At 39.8% G+C, this 27,828-nt stretch overlaps 3 protein-coding genes across 14 annotated transcripts in view; 1 reads left to right on the top strand and 2 right to left on the bottom strand.

Annotated features, from left to right (window-relative positions):
- lmf2a (lipase maturation factor 2a) overlaps positions 1 to 27,828 on the top strand; it is a 61,470-nt gene that overhangs the window by 21,835 nt on the left and 11,807 nt on the right. The gene's annotated exons all lie outside the window — the stretch shown is intronic.
- LOC139634345 (MOB kinase activator 2) lies at positions 6,811 to 11,231 on the bottom strand. The gene is made up of 5 exons (XM_071500746.1): positions 10,787 to 11,231; positions 9,040 to 9,179; positions 8,809 to 8,905; positions 7,744 to 7,868; positions 6,811 to 7,654 (listed from the first exon to the last, which is right to left on the bottom strand). The coding sequence occupies exons 1-5, from the start codon at positions 10,867 to 10,869 to the stop codon at positions 7,410 to 7,412; spliced, it is 690 nt and encodes a 229-aa protein (XP_071356847.1). The 5' UTR covers positions 10,870 to 11,231; the 3' UTR covers positions 6,811 to 7,409.
- Positions 14,393 to 27,720, bottom strand: ppp6r2b (protein phosphatase 6, regulatory subunit 2b). 12 transcript variants are annotated; one of them, XR_011693928.1, is made up of 26 exons: positions 27,271 to 27,712; positions 25,744 to 25,794; positions 25,322 to 25,477; positions 25,106 to 25,204; positions 24,554 to 24,764; positions 23,430 to 23,567; positions 23,275 to 23,340; positions 23,069 to 23,181; positions 22,870 to 22,983; positions 22,521 to 22,641; positions 21,687 to 21,848; positions 21,356 to 21,589; positions 21,168 to 21,232; positions 20,962 to 21,077; positions 20,752 to 20,837; positions 20,588 to 20,665; positions 20,406 to 20,503; positions 20,265 to 20,322; positions 19,797 to 19,918; positions 19,514 to 19,689; positions 19,240 to 19,396; positions 18,649 to 18,728; positions 18,297 to 18,507; positions 17,039 to 17,170; positions 14,913 to 15,697; positions 14,393 to 14,862 (listed from the first exon to the last, which is right to left on the bottom strand). XR_011693928.1 is itself a non-coding variant. In XM_071500558.1 (25 exons), exons 3-25 carry the CDS (start codon positions 25,447 to 25,449, stop codon positions 15,664 to 15,666), a joined length of 2,799 nt encoding a protein of 932 aa, XP_071356659.1. In that variant the 5' UTR covers positions 25,450 to 25,480; positions 25,744 to 25,794; positions 27,271 to 27,713; the 3' UTR covers positions 14,393 to 15,663. The 12 variants fall into 12 exon arrangements, 11 of the variants coding, with proteins under 11 accessions (XP_071356659.1, XP_071356670.1, XP_071356650.1 ...); XM_071500558.1 differs by having other exon boundaries at positions 14,393 to 15,697; positions 25,322 to 25,480; positions 27,271 to 27,713; XM_071500569.1 differs by having other exon boundaries at positions 14,393 to 15,697; positions 25,622 to 25,794; positions 27,271 to 27,713.

Below are 27,828 nucleotides of genomic sequence, written 5' to 3' on the forward strand. Positions count from 1 at the left end.
GAATTTTCACGTCCCTTTTAACAAGTAAAGTGTCCGGGATAGATGAGTGACACTGACAGCATCCTCAGCCTTGCCTGCTGCATCCTCTGCACACTGGCCTTCTCGCCTCTAACAACGAAATCTGCGGGGGGGGAAAAAGACGTGAAAACCCAGAAACTCATTGGGGCTCACATTGGGAGAAACAGGAGCTTTCTCATTTATAAAGCCCGACTGAGGGAGGAGGAACAGGAGGAGGGAGGGAGGGAGGAGGGAAGGCTTAATTGTCTGTCCTACTCAACGACCTAAGCTCTAATGAACCGCACAACCTAATTAACCCTCTGGAACTCCAGTATCCTCATAGAGGTGAAGTAAGGTACATGTGTTAAATGCATTGTTGTGGGTTTTTTTTTTTTTTGTTTGTTTGTTTGTTTTAAACCTGTGTGAGCATGGCCTATCCTATAGATTTTATTATTGCATTTAGTTTCTTTTTACACAGGCTATTTGTGGCTGGAGTGATCATGAACTACTTAACTAACAGTTGAGTCATTACCACAGGAAGGTCATATTAAAAGGACAAAAATGTGTTGGAATAAAATCACTTTATATGTACATTGATAGTTTAACTGTATTTTTTTTACAACCTAGAACTGTTAGGTATAATAATATTTTGCATGATTATGACTAAAGATAGGTAGACTTTTATTTGTGCATTCTGGGTTCCTGCAGTGGTATATTTTGTTGAATTGGCAAAATGAGAAGTCAGACTTTTAGCAGAGTTTGAGCTGAAAAAAAAAATGTGTTAAAGACATAAATGAATGCATAGAATTTCTCCAAAAATGAACCAAAATCCACTTGGACTACAATAACAAAGCTATTACTTGGATAGCAATAGTGCTATTGCCATATAGAGGTTCAAAATGAAAGCCTGTAGCTGTTATTAAGACTGATAGGCCTAAATACAGTTATCCATTAATAATTAGATCACAATAGAACTTCACTGATAAGCGATGAAAGAAGGGCTTTACCAAAAAGCTCCTGGTTCTGGCATTAACAACTATATCCAACACAGAAATCCCATGTTGCTTCTGAGTTATACATTCAGTAAAAGCCTTGTCAGACTCAACCTATGCCCACATGCCCTTTTAAAAAGTTCTGCTTCTGGCACAAATCATGTTCTGTGACATTTGTAAAGTTAATTGCAAAAACTGACATTTATCTTTACAACTGAGTGTGAGATTTAATCTCAATAAAAACAAAAAAACAAAAGGGATCAATACTGGGCACCCTGGAGACTCGTCGATTCATACACAAGCAAGTTTTCTAGTACAGTGCAGTATTTTATGGTATTTAATCATCTTGTTCCGTTCGATCAAGTGGATTAAAAGAAACCCCTGTGCGGCAGCAGTAATAGATATAGTGGTGTGTATCTGCTGCTACAGCTGCCTGTGTTTTTTGAGATGTGGATTGCAGGGATGTCACTGTACAAACTGCAACCCACTGGTTCTCAACCTGAAGGTCCAGATCCCCCAAGGAGTTACTACATTAATCTGAGGAGTTATGACACGATTTCTATTTGCCTTTTTTGTGATGAAATACTTTTACCTCTTCTGGCCTCTAAATAGTCAAAGTAAACAGTCTGAGAGGGTAAAAATCAGTCTTTGCTGATTTACAGATTCACAGATTTCCTTTCTTTTTTGTGAAGGAGGACGCAGATGAGCGGCTCAGAGTCTGAACCTGATTAAAGAATGCTCTGTATGCGGAGGTGGCTTCAGGTCTTAACTAAAAGACCAAGTGTGTGTGTGACTCAGCAGTTTGCAGTATTACTACCTAAGCTCAGTTTCCAACAGTGAGCCTCAACCCAGTCCAACATGTGCATTAACACATCACCTATCTGTCCTAAGAAGTAACCTGTGTGCGTGTGTGCGTGTGTCCACACTGTCCAGACTTATCCTCTCTCCCTCTGATCTCTGAGCAGGCATTATTGGAAAATCCGAGTTTCAGTTTCTGTCTTAACTTCGAGTCTGCTGGACACCTTGGGCTGTAATCAGAAAGGAAAGTAGACGTGTGGCTACATTCATGACCTGTTAGTGCAATCATAACAACATCCAGCTTGTGATCGCACCTATTTCACCTGCCTAAGACAACTCCACTTTTCATCATGACCTCTCTTCCCATTGTTTCGATTATCTTGAACTAATTTAGCACATCAGTAAGTTTAACATCACAGTAAGTCCAGAAATAACAAGTACAGCTTGTGACAAATGAAATCCAATGACTCCAGGTTTTTGAATGTGGAAATTGATGTTGCACAAGTGAAAGTGTGTTTAGGTTTTTCACTGTCAGGTACAATGTTTGCACACACAGAGTTTCTGTGAGGACTGATCACTCCTACACTCAAAAAACTGCTAGGTAAAAAATAATTCAACCTTAACCACACTGCTTGGTAACAATAGGACAGAACATGCACTGGTTTGACTCAAGTTCTGTGTTTTACCATTTAACCCTGAATGCTGGGTTGTTCATTTGACCCCACATTATGAGTGAAATTAAAACTATTGCTAAGCTCGTATTAGCCAAACACTGGGCTATTTCCTGTTTTATTGTCTTGACACTTTTATATTTAATAACAACAACAATTATATACCACTTATTGTTGTATACTCAACCATGTTTGTTCCCACCTGTTAATTACACATCAGTCACTTTGTGTTTGCTCGTTTTGTGGAAGTATCATTGGAAGATTATCTATAAAGGCGATTTAGGGCCAAGTACCTAAAACTGTGTTGTTTGTGTACCCTATTATAATGACAAGAAGTGTTTTAAGAAGTGTAACATCTTACAATTCACTAAATTCTGTTTATAATTTAAAACATAATATATGTGATGTTGAGTGAGACAACAAGCCAGAGAAACATTTTTGTGCTCTTTTTTTTTTTTTTTTAAGTGACTGACAATGAATACCCATGTGCCAGGTTTTCAAATTCATGAGGACTGAAAGGATGTAAGTTTGGAACTGCGGAGGCAAAGGAAAGCAGAAGAAACAACCAATAACAGTGAGGATACTAGACTAAAGACTGGACATTGTGAATTCAAAAATGGCTTAAATGCTCCAGATAGGTCAACTACACCTCAGCTACATGTTTCTCATTACTAAGGCAAACAGCAAAGTTATATTTAGCAACTGATATTATAAAAGTCTGAAATAGAGTCTAATTTAAAAAAAACATCTGACATACGAAAGGACTCTTTCATCAACAGCAGCCCAGTTTTCAAAAAGTTTTCTCACTGCCTCAGGATAAAGCTGCTGGAAGTCTTGTGACATCTGATAAATTCTGAATACCTGGAAAACAAATGTTGGTAGAACAGTGTTTGAGGAAATGATATGGGCCTGCAAGAAGTACCTATTGGTAAAGTATGCTATATATATATATATGTATACATATACATATACATATACATATACACACACACACACACACACACACACACACACACACACACACATATATATATATATATATATATATATATATATATATCAGATCAATCAGTTAGCTTTACAGTGCATTCAGAAAGTATTCAGTCAAATTGTGTTATGTTGCAGCCTTATGCTAAAATCATTTAAATTATTTTTTCCCTCATCTATCTACTTTCATCAGCCTTCACTATTCTAGCTGGCATCACAATATACATAACAAATCAACATTTTACTTGGTTTCATTTAATCTGTGACACATTTAGTGAGCTCTGTCTACCTGAGATATATTAAATAATTTGATAGCAGTTGCACATCCATTAAAAAAAATGTGTATTTATATTATGAACACTTTGTAAGGTTACTGTACAGACTAAACCTAGTATGACTGTTTTATGTCACATCAATATTAAATTTTCTGATCGCCAGAATTAGCAGCTAATGTTAATTTCACTTTTCCATTTTCACTTGATGTTGGCTTGTTGGAGGCAAACCTAGCAGCTAAAGTTGTTGAAAAGATTTCATTTTTTAATAGGAAATGTATGTTTAATGGCCAAAATCAGCAGCTAAAGTTACTGAAAAGGTTTTATTCTAACAGTAAATGTATGTTTAATGGTGAACCTTATATATATTATATTAAATCTCAATATCATCATGAATGGCCAATTTAGCAGCTAAGGTTACTGACATTTTTCTCACACAGCATTCATTTTAGATTCATTATAATGTCATATTTTTTAACTTTACCTTTTACTTGGTAACACTGGCATGTAAAGTAACTGTCACTGTTTTTTCACATCAATATCACATTCGTGATGGGCAGAATTAGCACCTAATGTTACTTTCACTTTTTCATTTTTGCTAGACACTAGATTGTTGAAGGCCAAACTTACCAGCTTTCAATAAGCTTTAATTTTAATAGGAAATGTACATTTAATAGCTTCCTTTAGCAGCTAATGTAACATGGAGTTTTATCTTACTTTCTCATTTGAACTTTGATGATCTAATTACTGGCTAATGTTACTGAAGCTATTATATTTTATCCACACATTTAATTTTGCAGGTAAGGTTACTGACATCGTGCCACACTGCATGTATTTTACACACATTATGCTGTCATTTTTTAACTTTCCCTCACTTTTAACTTTTCAGTCGGAAACGCTTGCAGGTCATGTAACTGTCACTGTTTCATCTGACATCGTGAAACACCAACATAATCAACACAATGTGTTTCCAGAAATAACCCAGCAGTTTTCTTGGTGTAGAAATTTCAAAAGTTGTTAGTAACAAAAACATCAGTGTTGTTGGCCATATGTTATTAGTTGCAGCAATTAATCTCCCACTTTTCTCTTTTATATCTTTTTTCACATACATATATAGTGTTATATTTTATTTATATTTCATCCTGTCTATATTGGATGAGATGGGATTCGCCATTTTTGTCTTCTATATTAGATATATAGTTATTTCATTAATGAGCTGACCTGTCCTTTCCTCCAACACTCTCATTACACCATTGACCCTGTATTAAATACCACGACCAATAAAACAAACTTGTCATCTTTCTATTACAGTGTGGTGGCATATTGATGCCTCTTTGTGGTGAAATATGGGATTACATGCCCACTGTGAAAGAAAAACTACCAAACAATACTGTATCATTTTTTGTTTTTTCAATCAAATTGTTCTTTTTTTATAATTTTCAGATCAAGTGGGAGTCTAAAGCCTGTCCTGGCATACCCTTGAACCAAGAAAAAAAAAACATATCCCAAGATATCACCCACCACGTTGTCATTTGCCATTGCACAAATGCATTTACTCACTACAAGACAAAGGGACACTATTACCTACAGTGTATCCACAGAACATCAGCCATGAATGTATGTATGCTGCTTTACTGACAGTGAAACTGAGACACCTGTGAGTGACTTCAGGGTCTCATATTCAGTTTGCTGTTACCCTCGGACATTCTTTTTGTTTTTGTGACTGACAGCAGAAAGAAGACAAAAGCAGCCTGTATCTCTTATCCAACATGGTGCTGTCTGTGCATACAAAGGTGTCCTATGGCAGCACTGCAGTACCTCGATTTGCCTCTTGATTACGTCAGTAAAACTTTTGGCTCTCAAATTTCCAAATGCATTCATAGACACACTGTATTGTATTCACAAAGACTGTAGTGACTTTTATTGCTGAAATTGCAGTGAATTCTTGTATTTTTTTGTCTGCAATACTTCAGTGGTTACGTTACATCAGGTGAACATGAACCCCTAAATGTTGGAACTACAGTTCCCATAATTTGGTGGCTTTGAGGGTAAATAGGAAGTACAATTCTGCCGTGGAGTCAGTTAACTCATTAGCTGTGTGCTACATCTTGAGTAGTGTTTGTAGGTAACAATGGTAATTACCCATGGACATACAGCCATTTATCGCCATTTATAGAAAATTTAAAAACGCTACGATTCTCAGTCAAGTTCTGAAGTTATGAGGAACTCCTTTTTTGTATAATTTATAAGCAGATTTAGGGACAATTATTTGCAATGGACATCAGCTTGATATCAGTTTATGATATGCTTGAAAAATACAGGTCACACTGAATCAGATTTTTTTTTTTTTTCCATGAATTGTACCAATCCAGAGAGGGGTCAGAGTAACCACAGGGGATTCAGAATACCTTGCTCAAGGAAACTTTGATTTGGTGTTGGTTTGCCAAGATGAGACATTGAACTTGTGGATCTGACAGCAAAGAGTTTTTCTAATCCCTACAGCACCCTGCAACCCTGCAGAGTTTACTGTTACAATGTGTGCAGAAGTAAAAGGAGGCACAGAGACTATATTTTCAATTCTTTTGGCTTCACTCCCAGACATTTAATTTGAAATGAAATAATGTGCTTAAGTGCTTACTTTCTATCTTGAAGGACTCATCTTTGTTTAGCAAACTTGAGAGACATTTTTTAAGTCTAATATTCTGCAGCCAACAAAACAGACTGCACTGTACTGTAGCTGACAGTGCAGGGATGCCTGTGCTGGCAGCAGGTGGTGCTGCTGTCAAACCAAATACTTGGAGACATGTTGATGTTACTGTACCAGGGCTTACTTTAGGATTAAGGTAAAAATAGGAGGTAGTTGCAGAATACTGAACAGAGTGCCCAAATGAGGAGAGGTGAGATTGCTTAAAAATGAGCTGAATAAAGAATCATGTCAAAAACAGGGGCGGTACAATAATGATTGAAATTATTAAGAAACTCAATTTTCTTCAGTCCCGACATTTTCTAAAAATCTATTAATCTATTGTTTCCTTGATCTATTCCTAGATCACTGACAAAGCACAGAATCGTATTTATTTTAAATCTACCGTATTCAGAAAATCATAAATGTTTATTACAAAGAGCATACATAAAATGCAGAGGTAAGCTGTGCCATTCGATACAGATGCAGTCACAACAATATAATCACATTTGCGTCGACACACCACCATTATAGGTCTTTACAAATGCTCAAAATGCAGCTATGGCACATTTTGCTTACATTAAGTGTAAATGGTCTGTGGGTCTGTGGTTATAGAAAAAGTACATTCCGTGTTTTTGTTACTATGTTAAGTCTTAGACATAAATGATCTTTAAGATCTTGACCTTGTGAAAATATAATAATGCACCATTATGTTAAAATACACTTACATGCAATATTACAGTTTCACATAACAGATGACAACTATATACAACAGAGGGCAGACATTCTTGTCTGGTTTGAATCACTGCTTTTTAAAGCAAAGCGGATTCATCCCTTCTCCCACATACTGTTCAGCAACAGTATTTATTTAGCCTATTTATTTATTTTTTCATGTTATATGAAAAAAAATCCCATACTGTGATGTAGGCTGAAGTTTGGCCCAGAGTGGTAAGAGACCCTATAGCTTTATAAACAGCTATATCAATATAAAATATGTGTGAGTTTACTCTTAGGTTAAGCCTTGCTGTCCTAGAGCGGTGATCAGGTCCTGCAGTGGCTCGGTGTCTTCAGGCTCCAGCAGCGTATGCTGCTGGCAGAATAGTGTGAGGTGTGTGAAGAGTGTGTTGAGGTGTGCATGCAGGCCCAGAGCGAGTGTCTCTCTGTAGTGAGACCAGTAAATGTGAGCCAGGGTCCTGAATAACAGCAAAAACACTTTCTGGACCAGGAAGACAAAACCTGTCGGAAACACTGAACCTAGGAAAGAGGGAAGAGATAATGGCTTAACACTGAAACTGTAATATGGTGTGGATCAGTGCAACATAGATGATATAAATAAATTTTACCTGTTTTAGTGGGGAACACATCTTCATCAGTGAGTAGGTCCTGAATGTATGACATTGCATAGTCAAAGTAAAGCGGAGCAGAGCACTTTAGCTTTCTACCATGGTCGTCAGTCCAGACATAAATCCTGACAACACAAAAACACAGTCATTAAAACTAGCTATCTAACTCTAGAAGTAAAATTCTATTCAATACTGATCATAAGCCGTGGTTTTCACAACAAAATCTGACTCAATCTACCAGCGAGTAGCATAACATACATCATTCAGAGAAAATAAAAATCATATGTTTAGTGCAAAAGACCCAAAACCCTCTCACCTTGTATGTTTGGCATGAGAAAGGACAAGGATAAATATGAAGCTATTCATTTTAGCTGTTATCTCAGCTGACCAAACTCCATGATGAAGACTGTGAGATGTGGTTGAAAGCTCTGGTTGAAGCTTTATTTTCTGTCAAACTACCATTTCCAAGGCTGACAATGAACTTCCACGGTAAATCGTTTAATCTCTACAAAGCATTAGAAGTGCTACTAAAAAGATAAAAACGTCTGGATCATATTTATTTAAGAAGATCATAAAGACAGGTAATATTTTTCCTTCAGCTTCACTGTCTTTCACAACTACAAACACTTGCTGCTTTGTAGCAGCAGAACTGCATATGAAATGTATAAGAATGAACTGATCTCCGTTGAAGAGCCAGTTCACCCAAGTCACAAAGGCTCTGAGATCTTCACTGGCTCCTTGAAACTATCAAAAACAAAACAAACCCATTACATTTTAAGTTAATATAATTGCTTGCTTAAGTGTTAAACACTTATATTAGAAGCATTCAGCAGCAGAAACAACATTCTGGTTTATTCGGGATAATCCAAGGTCCACTCTGTCAGCACTTTTATTTGACAGCATTTCCTAATATTGTTTACTACAAGGTCTGTGCATGGAGCTTGGCAAATAACACTTTCTGCATGACAAAGTTCCACTGGGAGAAAGTGAAAGAAAATGTGTTTTTTTTCCCCTTGTGATTTTGGGGGCAAGTGTAAATGTACAGTATAATTCTCAATAACATACGTGTTGCCAGGTCCGCACGCAGTTGGGCAGGTGCTGGGAGTGCAGAACTCGGACAGCGCACTGGAGAACAGGTTTATATGCTTGAAAAATGCCACCGCTGGAAAAAAAAAAAATCAAGAAAAAATAAAAAAAACATGTTGTGCATATTCCTATTTCTGTCTTATTGCAGTATATGTGGGAGGATAAGTAGCAGGGGAAAGAGGAAACAGCAATGTTATGGGGTCTACTCACTGTTGCTGGCAAGCCACTCAGCCTTGTCGACGCCTGGCGGCAGAGCTGTGAGGGCAAACATGTCTGTGTGCGTGATCCGCTGGCACACATACTGCTCCTGCAGATATGGACGCGCCTCCAGATTATTGTTATTAATTCCCCTAGGGAGGACAGTGCAGAATTAATGAGGCAGAAACGGAAAGAGAAAGCCAGAGAGACTCAGAATATCGCTGTGTAAAACAATCAATAGGTCAGTGGATTAATTACTCCTGCTGCAGTCATTAGATAACACGTTTTACAGGCTCTCTCATCTGTCTTGCCCTCTGTGGCTGGCACACACACACACACACAAACACATAGAAATACTGCTGTGCAGACCTGAACGTCCAGTAAACCAGCAGTTTATGTAATGAAGGCAGTCGATTCAGAGCCAGAGTAATTACTGTTAATGAAGCTCACTGCTGCAGTGGTCATTGCTACAAGGCAAATAAATGAAAGGCCTAATGTTGGACAACATCAGAGCTGAGAGCTGAGGCCTGCTGGCTTTACCAAACTTCTCTTTATTACATCAGCTCATATACCTACTGATACAAGCACTGCTTCATAACCAGTAACACAGGACTAGCAGTTCGGGAACTTGTGATAAACTAAAGAGTGATTGCAAGAAATGAATGATGTTTGCAAATGCCAACGTGGACTGGAAAGTCAAATTCGGCAGCAAGATTTGACTTCATGCAAAACAGGGATGCCACTTCATAGCGTCATTGGATTTTAGTGAATATTTCAAAGTGTGGTGGAATCAGGCAGCTGCCAGGCTCTCAGTTCCCAGGTTTTTAGATGTCTACACACACAGCAGCTGAGAGTTTACTCAATGTGACCTTGCCTACTATGATAAGGGAAACACTGTGCTGTCTATGGGGTTTCACTCCCTCTGGTGTGAATGCGCGTGTGTGTGTGTGTGTGTGTGAGGACAGGGCAGGGAGAATTAGTTTAATAGTCTAAACAGCAGGTCTTTGTTTAAAATAAAGGTCAGAAGAGGTAGAGTGTAAATATTAACTGTACAAATGGTACAGTAGTGCAAATCCGACCCATGACAAACTCCTCTAATGTCCACAGGAACTTCTTTTGTTAACATCCTGCTCTGTTGCAGCTCCATGGCCTTAACTCAGTTACTGCCTCTTGGCTACTAGTTGTCAGCACACAAACACAACGAGCCTGAAGCTACTTGTAATGTTATGTTTGTGTGTAAACACACTCCTCTGTGACCCTGCTCTGCTGCTCTTGGCCATGTGTTTACCTTTATACCTCTGCCGTGAGGGTGAGATAAACGCTCCTCTTCAGTTTGCCACAGCTGGATCGAAAAGATTCATCCCAGAGCAAACATTTGCATAGTAACTGTGATAAAAACACATTTTCGCATGCAGTCTTCACTCGTCTTGTTTCACACTACTTCTCAACATGTGTTCCTGCTGCTGGAGGAATCCACCTTCACTGATGCCATCAGAAAAATATGTAACACACACACACACATACACATAGAAGCTCTTTATCTGGAGAACATTCTTCAGTAAACCATGTGCAGCCAGTTTCCTAGTCCTGTTTCTTCCACACCATCCAACCACAGCTTCCTTTTTTTTTTTTTTTTTAACATTTATTTATGCTCTCTCAGAATAAAGGAGTGTTTAAAGGTAAATGCAAAACACTACACTTTTTTTTCCAGACAGGAAACTGAAACATGATGAAGAGAGTTGACAGAAATACAACTTACAGTTTGTCATTGCTGATGTCAGAAGGTTGAAGGGTCTTGCCGTCTGCCTCTGAAGCTGAGGGATAACTATGGCAACCCCCCATGGCATAAAGCTAAGACCAGAGCTGTTGGTCGTGCCAGCCCCACTTTTCCATCTCAAACATACTCACCCCCACACTTCTACACACTACAGGCAGCATATGGCAACCACTGTCCCAACACAAACATCTCTCAGCTCACAGACGGACCCATACAGCCAACAAACACGATAAGATCCCCCTTTTTCACAAAGTTTTCCAAAACACACACGCAGAAAAAAAAGGTAGTCCAGGAGTTAAGGATTGTCTCCTGTGCTGGAAGTGAAGCTCTCCAGCTGTCTGCCTCTCCTTTTGCTCCAGTGTCAGTGTGTATGTGTCTCCTTTGTCTGGAGTCCCACACCCCACAGGCTCCTCCTCTCTCAGCTCCAAGTGGACAGGCAGGTTTCTCCACAACCCACTAAAGTACAAAACACAACTCCGCCTTCTTCCCCTTTCCACCCGCTGCATATACACACACACACACACACACACACACACACACACACACACACACACACATACGTGCACGCACCCTCTACAGCGACAGCAGACAGGTGCAGATGACAAACTAAAGGTGGTTTTCCTCTGTGGAGGTGGAAAGAAATGAAAATAAAAAGTAACAGAAGTAGAAAAGGAAGGTTGAGCAGCAGCAGGTGTGCTCAGTATCAGTAATCCTTACAAACTACAGAGGAATGTGATGACATACATGGTGTATCAGAGCCAAGGAATGAAAACACACACCCAGACCGAAAGGGCAACGATATATAGATAGGACCCCGAGCTGAAAAGTGTTGAGAATACGAGAAGTGTGTGAACACAAAAGAGGGGTCTTCAGCTCCTCCCCCACTGTCACATGAACTTATTTTATACCCCCCTGCAGCACAGTAGGCTCTATGGAACAAGCAGGTTTATGTTTGAACTGGGCGAGATGGTATGGGGGTGTAGCATTGATTTCGAGAGAGGCTCACATGTGTGTAGGAGACACACTGTGAGGACCAGGAAGCAACATAATCCACTAGCTCACCTGCCCCTAAGGTAAACATACTCCAAAGACCAGGTCCTGTCTCTGTGTTTGCTCTGTATGTGAGTGTGTGTTGTGTATGTGTGACACAATCACAGGTAGTCGTTTTTCTCTGACATTTATTAGGTTCATATCTGAATGTACAAGCTAAATTGACAACAGATAACAGACACATTACTCTGTAAATGAAGAAAACAAAACAAACAAACAAACAAAAAGACACCAGCATCAGTCCACTTTACAAAAAAGGCATTTTACAACTCAGCTGTCTTCCACACCACTTCACCCCCCACCCCCCCCCCACCCCCCCCCCCACCCCCCCCCACCCCCCCCCACCCCACCCCCACACACACACACACACACACACACACACCAATGTAATAAGCTATAATGTGAAAGAGATTTGAAATGGCCTCAGTGTAAATAACAGACAATAGGATGAAGTAAAAACTTATCACCCATTGTCCCTCAATTAAAATTGTGGGCACACGCTGTTCAATACAGCACATTCCCAATGAGGTGAATGAGGCTAATGTGCAAACTTAATGGCACTTCAAGATGACTGTATTGTACCTCATGTCATTATGCATAACAATGCTCCATACCCGTAGCTACACTGCACACACACCACACTCTCAAGGTGAAGGAAAACCACACACACACACACACACATACACACACACAAAAACACAAAGGTAAGGGTCAGACGCAGTGCTTAGGTTTGACGAAAGACGGGATGACATGTTCTGACCCTGTACACAACCCTGACAAAAAACAGCCCTGTTTTTCTTTTCCAACCCTGACTTAAACCATTCATAACTCTCTGTACAGTTCCACTTCAAACAGCTCAAAGCGCTGAACAGATAAAAGCAAAAATGGCTGTAATCTAAGATAAATCTTAAGTTTTTTTTAAACATGTGGTATCCTCTCCGACTGCTGATAACTCCATCACATGACTTTGAAAGAAAAAAAAAAAAAAAAACACATGGAAGGTATACAGAAAAGATTGCTTTAGATAAATCTAGACCTGTAAGACCATTGCAAGAAAGGAGGCTACTTCACACATAATGAAACCCAGTTGTAAACTGGTGGGAAGACACACTTTGGCTGAAAGCATTGAAGAAAAAGTATATTGAAAGTATCTACATGATTCACTTGTTCAAGTCAAACTTTCCCACCTCTCTGAGTAGGGAATAATATGGTGGGCCTTGGCATCACCAAATACAAACCAAAAGTGCTTCTTGAAAAAAGTGCTTTTAAAATAAATACAACAATCTATGTAAATCGTCCCATAGGCATATATGCAATTAAAGTCAACTCCTGCCCTGAGAAAGAGAGAGACAAGGAGAAAGCTAGAAAAGCATGACTGTCTGGCACACGCAGACTTAAAGGATCATTTTGGTTTATTCCAACTTGGGTCATGTTTTTCTAGTTTTGACCATGATTTCTGTTGGTTATAATTAGACTGTATTAATACCGAGAGGCCGGATGGGGCAAGAGGGATGAGCGTCAGACAGGTTTTAAACAAGCCAGTGAAAGAGGACTGCTAACAAGTAAACGTGAATATAAGTAATGCTGGATCTTTTGTTTTTCTAGAGGGAATTTATTAAACAGTTTGTTTGAGCTCAAGCATAAAAAATGTGCATTTTAGTGAGCAACACTGAATGTAAACATCATTTTTGTTTGTTTTGTTTGTTAGAAAATTGCACAGGGCATCCTTAATCTGACAAATATATTTCTATTGGATTAACTGATTAATTATTTTGTCTTTAAACTCACAGGAAATAATGGAAAATGTCGATCACAATTAAAATGTCTTGTTTTGTCTGACCAACACTCCAAAACCCAAAGAAATTGTTTATTATCAAACACAGAAAAGCTGAAAATCCTCACAATAAAGAAATTAAATTAGGCAATGTTTGGTATTTTTGCTTGAAAACTTACTATTACGATTCATAAATCATCAAGATGCCTAATATTTTTCTATCAATCAACTACTGCATTACACGACAAATTTGCTCAGCTCTAGTTGATAGTACTCTGTCATTACATAGGAAAAGTATTGTATGTGCACACCAATGATATGATAAAAGATAAAAGTTGAAGCAGTAAATTGGTCTAAATTATGATGAATGTTTACAAAGGACAGTTTTGTATTATTTTGATGTTCAACTTCATTTTCTCTTCCCAATAAGATTGATTAACCTGGTAGTTTGTTTAAAACCAATGACCAAAAAGACCAAAGTTGTAATGAACCCAAATGATCCTTTAAGTAAATAATATGGAAGACGAACTGCAGACTCACATTCACACAAACACACACACACAAACACACACACACACACACACACACACACACACACACACACACACACACACACACACACACCTGAACCTCCATGTAGAAAGTATGTAGCAGAGGAACAGGAACTGATGCTGGGCTATTAACCGAAACACAGACATCATTATTGCCTCATTTCAACAGTACAACACACACATACAATACACACGTTGCAACCTGCAAAACAATTGCCTTTCCATACATTGGATTTATTCCAAAAATAGATATAATGTTTATATATATTGTTTACATTTATATTACGTTTACATATTACCAATAATAGTCACAACCTAATACCGGTTCAAATTTCACAATATTACATTTAAACAGCTTTGAGGGTGATATGAATTGGTATGTGCACATCACTGTGTCTCGCAGGAATTTTTTTTTGGCGCATGTACAGATATGGTTGTGTATACACGTGTGCATATGAATGTATGTGTGAGTGTGTGAGTGTGTGTGTGTCACACAGGTGTGCTTTCTTTGTATCTGCATACCTCTCCTTTGACCTGAGAATGTACTCTGTACCTTAGACAGAGTTCAAACACACACACACAAACACACACACACACACACACACACACGGATGCAAAAACACACACACACCTCTAAACTACAGGAATCTGTCAGAGGTTTGAGGAGAAAGTGACACTCGATGCTCCCAAATCAACAAAAAGAGAGCATTAGTGTTCCATGTGATAATCTTACTTGGACTGAGAGATTCAGTTCAGTTCAGGTTGCATGTTTGAAAAAAAAGCCAAACTATTGTCACTCACACATCTGCACTAATAACTTGTCCGTCTGGCATGTACATTGAAGTGACAAAGACATAATGGCAGCTAGGTTTGCAAGCATCTTAACTTTTGTGATCTTGGCTGATTATTTGATTACAGTTTTCTTTACTAAAGTGTAAACAGTCAAATGCTTTGCTAGAAAAATTCACTGGGCTGTGACTTGATGCCCAGAGAGCAGACGTGCTCAAACAATCTGAAATTCTGATGCTGAATTTAATAAAGGATTCACATTTCAGACTGATGTATTTGTTTTTTTTAAGATTAAAGTGCACCAGCTGGCACACAGACACTCAGTGTCATCTCTGATCACCACAACTGTTTTACTTTCCCAGGTTCAATTGGAAAATTAAATGTAGAAATAATTCGTATGTAACACAATTTAGCTTTGGGGGTGTGGCACAATGAAATGTTCTTTAAAACATACATTCTCCTTTGAAGCCAATCAGATTAGACTAATTATGTCATGAGGTACAGAAGAGACATCAATAGCCCATGTGAAGATTTGTGGCATCCAACATACATACTGTTAAGGACTGTCTGACATTTAGGATCTTCAGACACAAAAAACGGCATTGAAGAGCTACTAATGGGAAGCAAAGGTGGCATGGCTGTTTGTTGAAAGGACTGGTGATAAGCATGTGTGTGTGTGTCCCTGTACCGCATCGTTAGGCCGGTCCATTAGCAGAGGGCTCCGTCTCTCTGCAAGGTAAAAAGAAGAACAAAAATTTCGATAAGTCTGTTTTTTTGGCCAAGGATTTGAGAGATGTGCCATCACAACTTCCGGCATCTCACAAATACAAAGAGGTGAATGGAAAATTACATTGGAAGAACTGTACAGACACATCTCAGCCAAAAAAAAAAAACCCAACCAATCAGGTTGCAGGAAATATGGTTACAATCTCCCCTTCCTGACTTACAGCATTGAATAGCCAGAAGTGTTTCTTCTTAACATTATAATGTCACAGTGAAGTTGACCTCTGACCATTTTGATATAAAATGTTGTCACTTCATCATTTTATCCTGTTAGAAATTTGTGTTAAATTGTTTCATAATTAGAGTATGAATTGAGTTATGGCCAAAAATGTGTTTTGACCACCAAAATCTAATAATTTTATCCTAGAGGCCAAGTAAATAATTGTGCCAAACTTGAAGAAATTCCCTCACAGCGATATCACGTTCACGAGAATCACGCAGACAGACAGAGAGACGGACAGACAACCCAATAATATAATGCCTCTGGCCCTGGCTGTTGCTGGCACAGAGGCATAAAAAACACCAAGGATAGTGCACAAACCACATGCAATCCACTTGCAACTTTTCTTTAGCTACAATTGAAGATTGTTTTGGGGGGATGGCAGTAGTCTCAAGTGTGGGCATCTCACAAAATGACTGGAAACTGAGAAACAATCATTCCCTGTATTTTACTATAATTATTTGGAAGCCAAAATGAAAAAGTCAACATTTTTAGTGTTAATTGTACACAGTCATTTCATACTACTTCCTGGCTAAACTCAGTTTTGCAGTGTAATTGTATTATAGGTTACAACTGCATTTGAGCTGCAAGGAAGCTCTGTTGGAGTCTTGTCCTAGGACTCACACTTAAAAGATGACTCACCAGGGATGTGAAGCACTGGTCATATGTGCGATGACCTTACCCCTACTTTATAACTTATTTAAAATGGACATTGTGGGTTTGCTCATTGTAATCAATTTTATTTTAATTTACAATTTAACTTGTCATCGCAGGAGAACCACAGGTGTAACTAGTAACATTAATGTTTAGGTGTGCCAGGGCCTTGGTACTGTGTATGAAGGCTTGCTGGTGTACCAAGGCTCTGGCACACCTACATAATATGCAGACAGTCTTAATTTTGTAGGTTACACCTGTGTTTGAGAGGTGAGAAAAGTCTGAAGTTTTGAAATAGGATTCATTATTAAGAGGTGCTTTACCAGGGATTTGAAGTATTTGTCTCGTGTGGTGATGTCACCCAACTTCATTTAGCTGTACATAAACATATAATCACACCGACACACACTTACTTTGTGACAGCAGCCAACTGGTTAGATGGACTGGCAGTAGGTGGGCTAGGACAGTCTCCATGTTGTTGTTTCTCATTGCCTTTCCCTTTGTCTTTCACAGAGAGCCCCTCTATTGGTACCTTAACTGCTTCGCTGCAAGAAACAGAAATAAACCAACTAGAATGAGAGCCAGGGGATTCTCACCTGAACTGAAATCATAGAGCCTAAGTACAGATGCTAGAGGCTGCTATTGGCTGAATTGCAACACAGTTGTCAGTTTTTAGCTCAGTCCACACTGGTCATTACCATGTCCAGTGCACACAGCAACCTGTGCATCCATTGCTCTTGTACTGCCAAGACATAGCAGGTTGTGACCGATCAAAATCAAACTGAGTTGGGCACAAAGTTTGCAGTGTTTGTTCAAAGGTAGTTACGCTCAAATTCCAAGTAGGATGTATTTAAATGTATCATGCTTGTAAATGCACTGTTTGTTAGTAAGTTGCTAATGTATTGATTTGTTAGAAAGTCGATATGTTGGATTGGAACTTTGGTTTGCAGCATGCTATCTGATAAACTGTTAGTGTGGGTGCTCTGAAAGAAAATAATCATATCAACTTGAGTCTTGTCAAAGTTAATTATCTGTATCATATAACAGTGTGTGGTCATACACTGCTCTCAATAGTTGGTGTATGTGCTTAAGTAAGGTAACAGACCACTACTTGATTTCTAAAATGCTGAGAGGACTGTTTTCATGCTGGGTGTCGTCATTGACACCAGTGGAGTCTGGGTATCACAGAGTCATTGAGAATATGGGATGAGCCTAGCACAGGGACCTGTAGGTTCTCTACAAGTCACCAGTTGTGGGTTAGTAAATTTTTTTATGAATTAGACTTGGCCTTAATTATGGCACAAGAAATTGTTACTCTAAATTGTGTTAAACGCAACAAGCAAACAAAAAAATCTGGCACATCTGTGCTTCTGATGGCCTTTTAAATCCTTCATACAACTTTAGGAAAGCATTCCACACTCCAGAGTGAAAGACCTCAAGCACAACATACCGTCTGACTGCTGGTCTGAATACTCTGGTGTCAAAGGGAGACGAGAAAGGAGGGAACAGACAGGAGGAGGACGATATCAGAAGAAAAACAGTGAAGGTGGAAGTAAAAATGTGTGGAAAAACTTTGGAGGAAGAAGGGAAAGGGGGGGCTCTATAAAAAGAGGGAAGGGGGCACATTGCACCAATCAGACAGAGCCACTGCCACTGTGTGAGCATGGGTACCTAGTGAAGACTGCCCTCTCATTTTTAGCATCCACGGTGAGCCGGATGGTCTCCTTTCCAGCGCCAGTGGTGATGGTCTCTGTGGTGACCGTCTCGCTCGATGTAGACTCTGTCTTGCCTTCTTCCTCATCACTGTCAGAGCTGCTGGAGGAAGAGCTGTCTGATGCCACAAGTGGAGCTTTTCTCGCCACACACACACTCCACACGCATGCTGCAAGTGAAGAAGAAATCGTCTGATCATATGAAGTTGAAAAGGCACTGTACAACAAGGGTGAACAATATTGGCTTTAAAATTACATTTTAAAATTTTTTACCATTTTTGGTCAATAGTCTGCAGGCTGCAGCAACTTACGGTTCTGGTTTGGTTTGGTGTTATCTGATCCACTGAGCTCCGAGTCCACAGGAGAACTGCATCTAGGGCCGGTTTCAGAGCTGGGAAAACATAATGCAGCTAAGAAAACCTGCCAAAGCACTATCAGTATGCAGTTATTTAAATTCAAAGGTACATTTTACAAAGTATATAGTGTGTCTATTGTTGCCTGTACCCTGGAATATTCTTTCAATGTATTCTCATGGAAAAACAAATCACTGGGAAGGAAGACAACAGTCCCACACAAATTTCATCGTCTTCAACTTTGACTATGGCTGTGTGATACAGGCAAAGTATATGATATTTTTCTAAATTTCTAAGGGTTAATGTACCTACAAGTGTTGCAGAACTATTATGCTGGAGCTTTTTTTAAAATACAATCTATCCTCAATTAACTGTCACCATAATTTCTCTATTATTCCTCAGTATGCATTTCTGTACATACTGAAAAAGTATTGCAAAATGTTAGTACGATATAATTTCATAATACTTTAATCAAAACAAACCTTTAAGATGCTTGACTGTAGTCAATTTCTTAAATGCTCCACATCTTTAAATCACTTCCAGACTCACCAACAGAAAGGCTGGAAGTCTGTGAACTTGGCCCACCCTTTCTCCTCTGCATCTGTGGCAGCTGGTTGGGAGGCTGGAGTGTCCCATGCTGCAAAGCCCACACCTGCTGCAGGTGCCTTTGAGTTCACCTCCCCAAAGTCTGCTATCCAGCCAGTGTCTGCATATGAACACAGAACCATACACACTCTGCAAGAGGTACGAACTCAAAACCTGTTTTAGTCCTGAGATACAGAGCAAATCAATTAAGCTTTGCATACAATATAGCAAATCTCACTCTTTGTTGCCTCAGTCTGGCCCTGGCTTGAGAAAGGATCCAAGCCTTCTTTGGATTCCTCTCCTTCCTCTGAGTCTGAGTCAGCTGCTCTGTCATAGACCTCAGTGCCAGAAGTTGCTGTCCTATCACAGGCCTTACTGGCTGCTTGGCCCTGGGAGGACTGTGACCCGCCAAACCTTGAAGCAAACAAGCCATTTCAGTGTGCTCAGTTGAACAAGGAAAATTAATTTAAAATAAATCATTCAAAATGTTGAGAGCATCTGTGTTCTGCTTGTGTGTCTACCTGTTCCGGGACTTGGTTTGTGTTGCATAGTTGATCGCTTTCTCCTCCCAGATGTCCTCTTCATCATCATCAAAGGGCTGAATCCTCTCCTTGGAACAGGCTTCAAACACAGCTGTGTTAGCCTGCATAGAACAGGTGGGCAAAATTTTGGCAATGTACATTAATATTCACAGTGCCATACAAATACTCAAATAAATGCTAAAACTTAAACCTGAATTAATCAATATTTTAGGTGGCATTGAATCAAATTGCTGTAATGTAAAAAGAAGGTAAAACTGTAAGCTGGAGATATGTGGTGTGTGTGCATTTGTCAGGTTGTTTTGACATTTTTTCTAATTGCTAGTAGCCATAAAAATCATTAGTGCAGATTTAACAGAGGCATTTACAGCCCCAAAGAAGAAATACAAGTGCACAAAACAAATTCTTGAATAAACTTTTGTCATTTAGGAAGAATGTAATTAAACTCACACTGTCCTGGCCTCCATCAATGTTGATATTTATTTCTGCAATCCGGTCAAATGTTGCCCTGCAATAACAGCAGAAATTACTCCATCAACACGGAATGACAATATTACACTGACACAATGAGAGGAATATCAATTCATTTACCCAATGCTGTCATCGTGATCAGTGAACTCCTCATCATTGAAGCCAAACTGATCCACAAAATTAGCTGTCATCTGCTGAATCTGGTAGTCTGAAAAGGCCTAAAACAAACAAAGTTGGATTAGCTGATTTAAAAATAGAAGCTGTCAGTGTTTTTGTGTGTGTGTGTGTTTATGTATGTGTACCTGCTGTAGTGTCAGTTCTTTTGGAAAGGGGCTCTCCATATCATCCTCTGAGGAAGGACGTGGGTTTCCTGTGCCAACCTAAACAAGAAAACATCACCACAAATGCAACATTTTAAGTTTTAAATGTGTGTATAATTACAACCAGCTACTGTAAATGTGTTTACCAGGTCTATGGTGTTCTTCCTATTGGTCTCTGACAGGGTCTGGTCTACAAAGGTTTCCCAGCGCCCTCTATAGTCTTCTGGCAGCTCTACATCCAAAACATAACAGCTGCATTAAGAGAAATACTTCAGCCGAGTGACACTTGCATCGACTTCTTCTTTTATTCACTTTCTTGCATGTGTGAATGTATGTCAGAATTAATGTCCACACACCTGTGATGAGGCTACTAATCTGTGTGTGAACTGGGCCCTTTTCCAGGTTGTGAACAACTGTGTTGGCAATCCTGGTCAGATGTCCCATGTACCCTCTTCTCATACCACCTTCTGACCTGAAAAGAGATGTAACACACTTTAGTTATTTAGTTTATTTCTGCCTATAACCAAGAACAACACAGAGTCATCATCTCACAGTTCCTTACTGTATTTTATCATTCTCTTCCCAAGCCTCTAGAATCCTCTGGACAAGGTGGCAGTGCTGAAACAACTTGTGAGAGAAAAACAGGGAGTCAATCAATTTTTCCAATTCAGGAAAGAGCCACCACAGTGGCCCATCCAGCAGATCAAATGCCGCATCAACCTCTTGCTTCAAACATACTGAAACACCTACATGAGTCACCATTAAATTATGTGCAGAGTTTTCAGGGGTGACTGAAGGTTCTGAAGTTGGGGTCTCAATCAAAGCCTGCTCTTGTGATGCATCCTGATTATACTTGAATTTATCCTGGGATCCCAAGCCAGGCTGAAGTCTCATTTCATGGGCACAGGGCCGGAGGATTGCAGCAACACAAAGCTCTACTTGAAGGTGCAGGAAGTTGTTCCATGTGTACTTGAAGAACAAGTCCTGATAAAAGCACACATTTTCCAAAGGGTCATTTAGCAATTTTCACATTCTCAACATTGTAATTTTAAATTGCAAAAGATGTTTTTGCTTATCTCACCAAAAGCAGGTCCATTGTATTGAGTCTGCAGAGCTCCTGTGCTACGACTGCATGGCTAGCAGAGCTGGTATACAGCAGAGATGCGACTAGTCTGGCTACATGCAGACGCGTGTTTCCCAGTGGCTCCTCCAGCACACCCAGAGTAGTGAGCATAGGATTTCGCTAAACATGCACAAAACACACAGATATGCTTCTAAGAAGTGCACAGATAGAGGGCATAGAGGAATTTGGGTAATAACAATCTTGCAGACAATCAAACATAATTACTGAAGGGGATTGCTACACATCAGACTCTGGGCCGACTTAAAATATCTCAATATATATATATAGCATGTTCTCATTTTCTCCAAGTGAAAAAACATGCCCTTGTGAGTTTATGCTTGAGGCAAACCCTTTTGTCATTTTGATCACCTGAATAAATTGTACTGTTGTGCAAGGAATCTGAGAGTTTTCTATTGATCTATGACTATCATCATATGTATTGATCATGTGTTATCTCATATTACAACAGCTTATATTACAGGCCAAGCTATTGTTGTCTAAAGGTTTCATTGTTACAAAATGTTATGTGTTGCAATGTCAATACTGACCACTCCCTCAAAGCAAGATAGAAATAAAATTGCATCTTATGTTATTGTTATGTCCTCCTGTATGTGGCAAGTAATTAACTAAGAAGCCAATCAAAAGCATCTTTAGTAAAGACTGGGTATGTTAATTGGATCAAAGATGATGTAAGGCAATCCATTTAAAGCACTGAACTTCATTTTTAAACAAAATGTAAGAACAAAAATGCATGAATGTCTATGTATATGCAGAAAATCTTTTTTTATGTACCTTGGGTGGCTCCAGAAGTAGCTGGTGGAAGTGTATCAGGTGTGGTTCGATGGCCAACAAAATGCTGCTGTTAACAGTGTAACTTCTCTCAAATCCCTGAGCATCCATTACACCATCCACCCTATCATAAACACAGACCAAACACATATCAAAACAGAAAATGGATGGGCATAATGTTTGAGAAATGGTCAAACAAAAGAGACGTGACCTGGAGACAATTTTAGAAAAATAACTGTGGCCAAAGAGTCAAAAGAAAAATAACATTAGTAAAAGTTATAAAATAAAATAGACATTGTACCCTATACAGACATTATACACAGTTTAAACTACTTTAAAGTCCCTCACTCACACAGGCCTCCTGATTTCCAGCAACGTGAGAAGTACTTGAATCCCATTGACGATACAGCTCTCAGTCCTCTCACCTGAGAACATATTCTGCAGCAACTGTTCCACAGACTCCTGCCTTTAGAAACACAGAGCATATTGTGGTCTCCACATACATTAAAAGAGTGTTAGCATGTGTGTGGGTGCGCATCTGTCTGACTTACGACTCCAGCACAGTCAGCAAAGGGTCGGGCTGTGAAATCTCTTGGAGCTGGTTGGCCTGGTCTCTGCTCAGACGAATGATGTCGCACAAAGTCTGAGATGCATTGGACTGCCTCTGTGAGAGAAAAAACAAACACACATGGAAGTTCATTCTTGTAAACTGTTTTATAATTTTATTTTATATATAAATTCTGAAATGCCCTCCTACCTCTTCATCCCTCTCAGGGTGAATGAGCTCTATGAGTCTCTGGGCCAGCTTCTCTTCATTTAGCCACTGTTGAAAATAAAATCTTACATTATGACTGCACACAATATCAGTGTGTAATCTGTTAAAGAATGAATCTGGGTCCATTTCTCTCATACAGTAAGAGTCTCAAGTCGAAGAAGAGGGGGCTCCACACAGCTGATAAGTCGTAGGAGCACATCCATCATGGCTGACGTATCAATATGCTTTAGGACCAAGGAAAGGAATCCCTCCTTCCGTCGCAGGAAACTAATCACCTGAACAAAACAGAGGAAACACCATGAAATAGAATATAAAATGGAAAATTGACATCCACACAGTTAAAGACATGCAACTTCGTTGTCAACGGTTGTCAATATTATCCTGAATAAGTGGGATATTTTTTCTGGAAAGACATACAAAGACAGGTATTTCTAAAACCTGTGCACATGCGAGTAAAAATCAGTCAGAATGCTCCTCTAAGTTTGCTCTGTCAGTTTCTCTATACAGCACAGACATCTCAGCTACACCATCTTCATTGTTCAATAGTCATTTAGCTGCAGGGCTGAGCCTTTTAAACCTGTCCTCAACAATAAGTGTCAATTAATTCATCACCAGCAGGTGTACCAAGCGGCTGCCTCTGGTAAGATTGGTGTCTTCAGAGTTGCCTCACTGAAAGTCTCATAGGACCACTTAGCAATGATAAATCTGAAAAAAAATGTATGAGCTAAACCGATGTATGCACACATATTCACAAACTACAGCTAATGTGAACATTACAGTTATACTCATTAATGGATATTAATGTAAGCTGTGTAGCTGTGGGGGGGGGTTGTGTGTGTGTGTGTGATTTCAGTGAATTGAATACAAAAGTGACAGTCAAGTGCAGGGAGCCTTCAGAGTTGAACAAGAAAATCTATAATGTATGTCACAGCTTTTGGGCCAGTTTTCAAGGTACGGTTCTCTGGATTAACAAACTGTTCAGATGGACAGACCATCTGACCTTGACATCCTAAGGCCCTCAGACTATGTAAAACCAGAACTCAGTACACTGCTGTATGTTGGAACATCTGCATTCTGCCATTTCAAGAGGAATAAAACGAAACCACCATCTTGGTTTAGAATAATACAGAGAGAGCAGTTTCCATTATCTTGCTGTGAGCACCCCTCAGACTTTATGAAGTAAATCATGACAACACAAAAACAAAGCTGCTGTCTTCTCTGAGTATGCCCTTTGATTTACCTGTGTGAGTATGTGTGTTACCTGCTCAGTCTTCCGTGCGATGAGGTTTCCAATTGTCTTGCTGAAGAAAGATGCCAGGAGGGGGTTAAGTGGGGACGGCTGCTCCAGGAAGGCATACAGAGTTTCCAACAGAGGCTCCTCATTACCCAGCTTATCATTGATCACTCCCACGTCACATGTCAACAGCTCACATGCTATATTTGGATACCTGTAATAAATGAAGAGAACACACCTGGCAGTAAAAAGAAGCAGAAACAAAATCAATATCTCATGTCCTACCTTAGTGCCCTGAAAGTACTAAACTGGGATAAAAACAACATTTTCTGAAACATGACTGTGCTGATTTTCACAGGTTGATTATCAAACAACCAATTAAGTAGTTTTGCTGTTTTTTTTTTTTCAATCTATCATCAGTGGTATGGATATATTGTTGGATCAAGAACGTTTGTACAAATCTGGGATCACTTAAGCTCTCACAGCTCTACTACTATTACAAAATGGCAGGTAAGAGATATAATGTAGCGCGCACAGTACAGTATACTACATCAGCATATTCTGCACATCAGCACCTACTTGAAGCGCTTGGTCTCCTCTACACCAGCAGGGGGCTCTGTAGTAATCATACAGACCAGCTCCTGCATGCACTGGTCCTGGCACAAGAACTGGAGAAGTCTACAAATCCGTAATGATGAGAAAGGACACACCAGTTAGCACCATCAGAATTGACTGCAACTGAGGTGGAATTATATTAATGTGCTACTGATATGCTGAAGCTGACAATAAACAGACCTCCTGTTCTGAGCCTTGCACTCCTGCAGCACATCTTCCTCATCCATGAGCTCAGTGAGCGTGACATCCTCCTTGTCCAGTAAAGCCTCCAGATGAGAGGACGTGTGCAAGTCAAACTTCCAAAACATGGCTGACGTCACCGGCACATACACTTAGCTGCTGGCAAAAAGAGAATGTGGCATGGGGATCAGTATCATGACTGTGTTACAAACATGTACGTGAATGAATGATACCATTTTAAACTGTGTGCAGAACAATTCATTTTGTGATACAACATGCTGTATGTATGTATGCTCTTACTTTTGGACAAGGAGCAGTACCCTCAGTCAGATCTTGCTAAACAGCTTTTTGCCCTATTGACATTGTATGGCCTGGACATCAATCAGCATTAGCAAATTCACACAATGAAGACACAAACACACCTGCTTTACTCATTCCAACACCAGACACACAAAACCAGGAGAGTCTTCAACCTGGTAATGAGAAAAAGGACAAAAACAAAGAACAAATGTGACAGAATAATTTTCAGAACCATTTCCATTACCAGAAGAATCACTCTATCTTCCTTAGAGCCAGAAGAAAAATTACAAGTCAGTATAAGTGCAGTTACCAGGTTTGCATAGGTCTCTGTAAAGAGCAGGAAGCAGAGCATCTGCAATTGAATTGATGCTGCACATCTGTGCATTGACATTACCCGACTTGCTTTGAGAATGGCCTCTCATGCACAGTTTTATCAGCAACTAATGACTGGAGTAAGAATGACAACCAAAACAAATCTCACACAGAAAGACTCTTGGAATAAGGGTGTGATATGTGTGTAATCCTTGTAAAGAAGACAGCCGTGTCAGCAATGAGTAGGGCTGCTGAGTCTTGCATTTGTTGACATCCGTGACTACAAAATGCAAACTTGAGATTAGGTGGTGACCATGCCAACTGAACACTGTACAAGGCAAGCAGGGGCTGTCACTGGACAATGGCTTTAAGGAAGAGACCTTCACATCTTACATACCCCTGAACCACATGAGACCACAGACACAGTAAAGAATCCATCTCAGTAAAACTGGCTCATGATTATCATCCATTAGTCCTATGTCCATTTGATGAAGCAGTTGATTTCCATGGTGAACATGCCAGCCAACATTTGTTTGTCTAAATTGTGGGTAAAGCACCGCATAAGTGGATATGATCTCTCGGGTACAGCAAAGTCAGCAGTCCCACACTAGAACAAGAGAGTAGTGTATCGTTTTACAGTGTAAAAGGAAGCTTGAACATAACTTACTCATTTCTATACACCTTTAAAATTGATTGCATAACATGAACGATCTCTGCGGATGCTGCCCTAGTGCACCCATCCTCTCAGTAAACATGCCAAAACAGGTGTTTTAGTGCTCAGACCATCAACTTCAGCAATTCAATCTCTCCCCACGGCTAGAAATTGATTTTTATATTTCCTACATCAACACGACCGTGTCAGCTTTAAGACAGGCCTCTCTGTCGTCCTGAGATCAGCTGTTGACGGTTACCGTTAGCTATTTACGAATATTAGTTATAACAGAGTAACCGTCATACCAGTGTGAATTATGGATAATTAGCTTATCAATACAGTTACCGTAACTCCACGTCAAGTTAGCTTATCTCATGTTACCAGCCTCTGTCAGTGCGTCTCCACCGCGGTGCCTTTCACGTACCTTGCATGCACATCGCAAACCGGCCCGCTAGCAATGTCTCACTCATGTTGCTAACGTTACCGAAGTGTGTCAGTACGGTACCGGTGGCGAGCGGTGTTCAGGTCAAAAGCTAACATGGGTCAGTTATTTACCACGGCGGGGCTAGGTGGATGTCCTCCCGGCTAGCGTCACCGTCCTCCGACCACTTGACGGCGAGTCAAGGCTTTACGTTAGGTTACATGTTTTGTTTATATCTCTTGCGAAAAGACGAGCGGCCGTTACCTGTTCTCCATCATTTTCTCGGTCGTCATCCGCGAGATGAACCGCAACTCGGCGACTTTGGCCGTCAGGTCATTCGGAGGCCCATGGCTGGCTATTCATAACTGCGTCGCTAGCTTTGAGATACGACCCTTTCCCGGTTGCAGTGTCATTTAACGCTACGCTGCCGTTACACGGTGGTTGGCCTGCGGAGGAGCTGTACTGACACTCTCCAAATTGTACTTCAGCAGACGACAGGCAGCAAAAAATAAATCTGTCAGATTGAAAATCAAAATGGCGGATACTTAAAACGTAATCAAAAGTTCGGCTGTCCATCAACTGAGTAAGCACTATGTAAACAGCATACTTATCTACTGGCACCCTGAAAACTGCTGTCAATAGGTGGGTGCTGAAGCATCAACTGCTGCAGTAGAAATTCATAACTGTCAAACAAAACACCCTTCTGTAGGAAAAAGTAAATTACATTTGAGTTTCAAATTATGCTAAAGGATGCAATAAGGTAACTGATTTAATTCATTTCACTATTACAAGAGCCTCAGTTTCCTGTTAAGCACACCTGAG

Source organism: Trachinotus anak, unplaced genomic scaffold (assembly GCF_046630095.1).
Source record: "Trachinotus anak isolate AG129_WGS33_773 ecotype Australia unplaced genomic scaffold, CSIRO_AGI_Tana_v1 ptg000002l, whole genome shotgun sequence".
Taxonomy (NCBI): Eukaryota; Metazoa; Chordata; class Actinopteri; order Carangiformes; family Carangidae; genus Trachinotus; species Trachinotus anak.